Source organism: Myotis brandtii, unplaced genomic scaffold (assembly GCF_000412655.1).
Source record: "Myotis brandtii unplaced genomic scaffold, ASM41265v1 scaffold680, whole genome shotgun sequence".
NCBI classification, from domain to species: domain Eukaryota; kingdom Metazoa; phylum Chordata; class Mammalia; order Chiroptera; family Vespertilionidae; genus Myotis; species Myotis brandtii.
Genome location: NW_005370658.1, coordinates 469,184 through 476,513, shown reverse-complemented (window position 1 = coordinate 476,513; position 7,330 = coordinate 469,184). Strand labels below are relative to the sequence as shown.

Genomic DNA, 7,330 nt, shown 5'->3' with positions numbered 1-7,330 from the left:
GAAATCTCGAAATCTCTCAGCAGCATAGCCCTCCTCCCAACAAGCCTCTATTGAACCTCAGATCCTTAACAAACCATACCCACCTACCAAGGCCAACACCAGAGAAAAGGACCATCTGCTCACCCCAGGGCCTACCCCAACCCACCTCCAGAAAGCCAGACACTCACATTTGACGGCATGGAGGACGCGACTGTCCAGCGGTTTGCGTCTGGGGTCATTGGTGGAAGAGCGGATGCCAGTGCCACAGCTGTTAGCCAGTGTGTTCCTGGGGGGGAGGTCATGGGGGAGGAATCAGGTCCCCTGTGGTGGTGGGGGGCATGGGGCAGCTCCCTACTCCCCGCCTGGGCTTTGGAAAGGGCCTCACCGGTCAAAGAAGGAGGCCAGGAGGCGCCGCAGCAGGACCTTGTGCCGTGTGCCTGCACTGACATGGCAGTTCATGAGCTGTGCCCTTGTGATATACACATTGGTGCCTAGAAGGAGGAGACGGAGGGTGGTCAGGCCCTAAACTGCCACATTCCCCATGTGGCCAGGCCCACTTCTCGGAGCTCCAGAGACCCTCTCCGACAACTCACCCCAGGGCAGCCTCATCAGCGCTCAGAAAAGGACAGATGGTGGTATCGCTGCCCACGGGGCACCTACAATGTGCCAAGCCCACCTAGTACATGTGTAGCTTTTGCCAGCACAACCAGCTACGAGTTAGAAAGAGTAGGCAGCAGAGGCTTGCACCCAGGCACACTGATTCCGTGCCAAATTCTTAACCATTCAGTAGTTAACCCTCACACCACCCTAAGAAGCCACTCATCCACTGCCTTATGGCCATGATGTCCCCTAATGCTTACATCTGCCTCCAGGGCAAAACCCTAGAGGCCAATCTTTGATGTGTATCAACACAGAGGGGTGTCAGCTACCCTAGGACAAAGCCAGGGGCTATGCTACAGGCCAGCAGCCCAGAGGGCATTGAGGCCAAGGGTGTGGGGAGAGGGGGATTTGGGGAGCAAGTGAGGCCAGCCTACCTGTCACCAGCTCTAGCTTCTCAGAGGGGTCGCCCTCATCATAGAGCTTGGGGTGGCAGCGGTTACCGATCTGGTTGATGAGCTCGGCTGGGAGAGACGCCAAGTCTTGCCGCACCCGGATGCGATTCCGGGATTCAGGGGTCACCTGCTCAGGGAGGGCCTCCACCTTCTCGGCTGTGGGGGGAGAGAGTGGTATGTGTTGGGAATGGGGGTCATGGGTAGGGGTGGTGATGGGCGGGTGGGGGAGGGGAGGAGTGGGCGCCTCACCACTTTGGCCGACATTCATCATGCTATACATGGTGTACATGTTGCAGATCTGCCGGTATTGCTCGTCTGTGCCCTCCTCGCCCGCATCCTCCTCCTCGTCCTCCTCATTGTGATAGGAGCCTGGGCTGTCACTAGTATAGGCGCTCGAGGTACCAGGGCTGGTCCGCTCGGACATGCTGGGCCCGCTCACCACGCCCCCTGCTGCTGCTGCCGCCGCTGCAGCAGCCAAGGCCTGCTGAGGTGGCCGGTTGGCGGCCAGGTCCAATGTGGAGAACCTGGCCATTTTTCGGCTACCATTGCCACCACTGCTGCCGCCAACCCCGGCCTCCTTCTGGCTGCTGTCCCACAGCCGCTTGGCCACAGGCGTGCACTGCACAGAGTCCGACTCCTGCTGCTCTGTCTTGACACGGGACACCAGGGGCAACGGGGTGCTGCAGGCCGTCCAGCTCGATGTCTGAGCCACAGGGCTCTGGGGCTCGGAAGATGGAGCCTCCTCGGCATGTAGGCCCTGGGAGTCGCAGCTGGGAGAGCTCACCTTGAGGAAGAACTCAGTGCCCTTCTCCATGATCTCCTGGATCTGCAGGAAGCCAGCCGTGTACATGAGCAAGAACTGGTCCCCCATATTCATGCTCAGCCGGCCCGTGTAGCAGAAGCTGAGGATTTGTTGGAAGGACTGGGGCTGCACAGCCGCCGGCAGCTCTACCACAGCGCTCCGGCTGCTGTTGAACAGGTCCCGGAAGTAGGAGCTGCTAGCAGCCAGTACGGCCCGGTGGGCCTTGAAGGCATGGCCTTTGACCACCACTGACACATCACAGTACAGGCCCTGAAGCCGCTGCTCATTCAGGCACTCCAGAATGCTGTTGCCGAAGTTCGGGATCTCCATCTGCAGGGTCTGGGCCATGGTGGCAGCTGTGCAGGGGACAGGGGAAGACAGAGATGGGTCAGGTGGCACGCTCAGGCCTGTTCTCAGCGGCATCCAGATGGTGGGTTTGCTGGGGCCTTAAGAACTGCAGTTGCCTGGCTGGTGTGGCTCAGGGGTTGTGCATTAACCTATGAACCAGGAGGTCACATGCCAGGTTCCAGGTTCAATCCTCAGTAGGGGGCATGCAGGAGACAGCCAATCAATGATTTTTCTCTCATCATTGATGTTTCTATCCCACTCCCTCGCTGAAATCAATAAATAATATATTAAATAAATAAATAAAAGAATCACAGGAGCCACTCCTTCCATTCCTTTAGGACAGACTGTCAAATCAGCCATATCAGCTACAGGACAGGGTGGCCACATGGTGTTTCTTGCAGACAAGGGGGAAAGGCAAACTTACACACAGGTGCTTAAATAGAAAATGAGTTAATACAGTGAGCATAAGGCATCCATGCATAGGGTAACCCTGAAGGGCACTGGCATGGAAACTCCCAGAGGGTAGAGTCACCCCATTTTTCCCAGTGCTGAGCACATGACACTCAACCACTATTTGTTGAATGACTAAATGACAAGAACCCCTGAAACTGCGTAAGGATACCACTAGTCATCAGGGAAATTCAAATCCAAACCACAACAAGACACTATTTCATACCCACTAGGTCGGGTAGAAGGAAAAAGACATGTGCTGTCAAGGATGAGAAGTTGGAACCCTCCTCTACTGCTGGTGGAGATGCAAAGTTGTGCAGCTGCCGTGGAAAACCGCTTGGCAGGTCCTCAAATGGGTTAAGCATGTAGGTGCCATATGGCCCAGGAATTCCATTCCTCACAATTATACCCAAGAGAAGTGAAAACATATATCCACAGAGAAAACTGTGAATATTCACAGCAGCACAATCCACAACTGCCCAAAGGGGCAAACAATCCAAATGTCCATTAAGTGATGAATGGATAAACAAAATGTGGTACATCCATACAGTGGAATATTATTCAGCCATAAAAAGGAACGAATCAGTACATGCCATAACTTAGACCAGCAGTCGCAACTGGTGGTCCACGGACCACTGACTTAGACAAAACTAAAAACATTATGCTAAATTCAAGAAGCCAGACAAAAGGACCACATATCATATGATCCCATTTATATGTCCAGAACAGGTAAATCCATAAAGACAGAAAGCAGTTCTAGCCAGTTTGGCTCAGTGAAGAGTCTTGGCCTGTGGATCAAAAGGTCCCAGGTTTGATTCCAGCCAAGGGCACATACCTTGGTTGCAGGTTCCTCCCTAGCCTGGGCCGTGGTCGGGGCGCAGAGGCAACCAATTGATGTGTTTCTCTCACATCGACATTTCTATCTTTCCCTCTCTCTTCCACTCTGAAAAAAAATCAATGGAAAAATATCCTCAAGTGAGGATTAACAACAAAGACAGAAAGCAGATTAGTGATTATCAGGGGGATGGGAGGTTTGGGAATGAGCAAAGAATACAGGGTGCCATATTGTGATGTATAGGAAATATATATTTGGTCATTCGATGACCAAAATATCTATCTCATACACTGGGTCTTCCTCCATAATTCCTGACTCACAGCTCTAGCAACACTTGGAACTTCCTAAGTGCTGAGTGGCCTTTTGTTATGTTAAGGAGGTGACTTTTGGAAGCACCTTCATGGAAGCTGGTTGCTAAAGGCCCCACACATGTGATTAGAGGGGTGGAACTTTCAGTCCCCCCACCTCTGGGGAGGGGAGAGAGTGGACCAAATCACCAGCAGCCAGTGATGCAGTTGGTCAGTCTATCTATGGAGATCTGGAGTCGCTTGTCAGGAGAGGGCCTGGAAGCATGGGATCCCTTCCCACTTACCTGGCCCTATGCAGCTCTTCCATCTGGCTGTTCCTGAGGTATAGCCTTTTACAACAAACCAGTGATCTAGTTACGTGACATGTTTCTCTGAGTTCTATGAGCAGCTCTAAGAAATTAATTGAGCAAAAAGAGAAGTTTCTGTGGCCAGTCAGCAGAAGCATGGTAACCCTGGCTTGGGATTGGTGTCAGAAGTGTGTTGGCGGGACAGTCTTGTAGAACTGAGCCTGTGGACTCTGAAGCAATCTCCAGGTAATGTCAGAATAGAATTGAATTCTCGGACACTTTTTTGGTGTCTGAGAATTTTTGTTGGTGTGGGGAAGCCCAATCTCTATACCCCAAGTGGAATTATTTGAGTCCAAGAACCCAATTTACAGAGTTTCCTCTTGACCTCATGAAAAATGTTCTAAAATTATGATGGATGCATAACTCTGTGACTATACTAAAAAGCACAGAATTGCACACTTTAAATGGGTAAACTACATGGTATGTGCACCTCTATAAAACTGACACCATATTCTGGGCAGAACAGGGGATGAGACGTGCCAGGTACATTCTACGGGTCTTTTGAATTTTTAACCTGGTGAATGTATTGCCTATTTGCAAAACTAAACAATATTTTTAAATAAAATCAGCCCTAGCCAGTTTGGCTCAGTGAATAGAGTGTCTGCCTTCGGACTGAAGGGTCCCAGGTTCGATTCTGGTCAAGGGCACATGTCTGGGTTGTGGGCTCCATCCCTAGTAGGGGGTGTGCAGGAGGCAGCCAATCAATGATTCTCTCATCATTTTTAAAAAAATATATTTTATTGATTTTTTACAGAGAGGAAGGGAGAGAGATAGAGAGTTAGAAACATTGATGAGAAAGAAACATCGATTAGCTGCCTCCTGCACATCTCCTACTGGGGATGTGCCCGCAACCCAGGTACATGCCCTTGACCGGAATCGAACCCAGGACCTTTCAGTCCGCAGGCCGACGCTCTATCCACTGAGCCAAACCGGTTTCGGCGATTCTCTCATCATTGATGTTTCTATCTCTCTCTCCCTCCTCTCTGAAATCAATAAAAAAATATTTTTAAAAAATGTGTAAAATCATACCCCACATTTAATTTATGCAAATTAACCCTAAAGTGTTGGGGTAGGAAAGAAATGCAAATATACGGATCTGCCTGTGATCTTGCTCATGGAAGTTCAACCCCTATCCTGATCAGTGAGTGGGGAGACCATGGGGGTTGCGGGCCAGGGACCTCTAAAAAGTGTGCACTTCTGAGCCAGAGCCTATTCGGTCCGTGCATATTCCAACCAGGAGAACTGGTCACATGGGAGGGGCATGTCCCATACTCTAGGGCAGGTGTGGAGAACTTTTTTCCTGCCAAGAGCCACTTGGATATTTATGGAACATCATTCTCGGACCACACAAAATTATCCACTTAAAAATTAGCCCGCTATATTTGGTCAAACATTTAATTAACTCAACCCTAATGCCTTGGCAGGGCCAGACCAAATGATTTCGTGGGTCTTACCTGGCCTGGCTGGATGTTCCCACCCCTGTTCTAGGGGCAACCATAAAAGGTCAATGAAGGATGATGTGGCTTTAAAAGTGCCTCCAGGTGTAAGAGTATCCCCTGCAATTCTATAGTGGTCCTGAATAAGCAGGCTACGGAAACGAAGAGAGGCCCTGAGCACAGAGGCAGGTGAGAAGGATGAAGAGGAATGACAAAAAAAGGAGTTCGGCAAAGGCCCTGGGGCAGGAACTAACAAGAGCCCCCAGCTAGTGTTCCCTCATTCCCCAGTTAGCTTTCACAGCTACCATTCATTATAGCAAGTCCATTCTGACCTGCCTCCATGGGTTGAGCACCGGGACACAGTGGAGACTTGGGCTCTATCTTTTAACACTGAGTTCACTCTGAAAAGGCTGCCTAGAGAATAAAAGCAGCCACAAACCCAATGGGCTCAGAGGTACACTTCGGGGCCAGGTTGAGTACTGGTTCCAGAACTGACTCACTCCTGGGATCAGGAGCTCCCAACCTCTACTTCTCTATTTGTAAACAGATGCTGATAAGGCGAACATGGTTCTATAAACTCAATCTGAACTCACTGAGTTGCTTCATCTGGCAGAACCGGAGGGAGATGCAGGGGACCTGCCTGCATGAGCTCCCCGAATCCTGTTAGTAAACCTCTGGAGAGGATTTCATACTCCCAATACTCAGCTTGGAGGTCATGTGGCAGTTCAGGACTGTTCCGAAGTCATTGGTAAGATTCAAACCAGGTCTGCCTGGGCACTGCAATCTGTGATTTCCCTAGGCTGTGCCTTCCTTCTCATTGTCATAAAAAATCACTTAGGGCAACCAGAGGAGGGAGGCAGAGACAGGAAATCCCATTAGAAAGAAATGCACCTTTCCTGAGCTCAAACAGTGCTGGACGGGCCAGTAGCTGGCCCTGTGTGAGGAGGTAGGAAAACCGAGGCACCAAATGGAGGTAAAGGAGAGCCCCATTCAGATGAGCCCCGACCCCCCTTCTCAGGCTGCCAAACAGAAACTGCTCTGAGTACTGGGGCTCAAGTGACCAAGGCCAAGGTGTCCAAGGGAGAGAGTGGCCCCCCGGCCCCTGGAAAGGTGCTTCAGACCCTCAGCTTGGAAGGCTCACACCCCAAGAGGGAGGACCAAGGCAGGATAGGCAAGCCATGAAGTCAGAGGCCCCAGACTTGGGTTCTGATGCCAACCACACTACTCTTTAGCTGTGTGGCCTCAGGCCAGCTCCTCACCTCTCTGTGCCTGTTTGTTCACCTATAAAATGGGGATGCATGCACCAGGGCTGCAAGGAAGGTTCTCACGGAGTTAGTTCACTGTCTAGTGGGGAGATATAGGGAGAGATTTAATTACCGTTGGGGTGAATGTTACCTAGCAGTCACCCTTGGTGGCAAAGCAAAGGGGTAGGGGAATGATGCATAGAGAGCCACAACAGTCTTGGGCAGGAAGGAGGCCAGTGTGGCTGGAGGGCAACAAAGGGGGACAGGAGGAACCTTGGCCTAATGAGGACGAATGTCTTTTGAGAGTGAGTAGTGGGAAGCTCGGAGCAAAGGAGACTAAGGCCCAGACCAACTCTGGAGAATTCCCAGCAGCAGTATGGAGACCAGAACACAGAACACAGGACAAAATACAGCGGTGGTGGTGGCAGGGAAGAAGAGAGGATGGTCAGACTCAGGAGTGAACAATGTGGGGAGGGAAGGAGGGGAGGTCAAGATGGGCCCTGCCTTCTCTTTGTGAACCCCCAGTCCC

The 7,330-nt window shown here is 51.2% G+C and overlaps 2 protein-coding genes across 2 annotated transcripts in view; one reads left to right on the top strand and one right to left on the bottom strand.

Moving 5' to 3' along the window:
* The window catches only part of STX10 (syntaxin 10), a 10,948-nt gene extending 9,542 nt beyond the window's left edge, over window positions 1-1,406 (top strand). Inside the window, exon 8 of the mRNA XM_005881580.2 lies at window positions 1,328-1,406. The gene's annotated coding sequence lies outside the window, so the exon portion shown is untranslated. The remainder of the gene's footprint in view (window positions 1-1,327) is intronic.
* NACC1 (nucleus accumbens associated 1, BEN and BTB (POZ) domain containing) overlaps window positions 1-2,353 on the bottom strand; it is a 5,781-nt gene extending 3,428 nt beyond the window's left edge. Inside the window, exons 1-4 of the mRNA XM_005881582.2 lie at window positions 1,281-2,353; window positions 1,014-1,187; window positions 365-470; window positions 168-265 (exon numbers count right to left, since the gene is read on the bottom strand). Of these exons, the coding sequence (XP_005881644.1) occupies window positions 168-265; window positions 365-470; window positions 1,014-1,187; window positions 1,281-2,256 (1,354 nt within the window). The 5' untranslated portion in view covers window positions 2,257-2,353. The remainder of the gene's footprint in view (window positions 1-167; window positions 266-364; window positions 471-1,013; window positions 1,188-1,280) is intronic.
* Window positions 2,354-7,330: the final 4,977 nt, after the last annotated feature.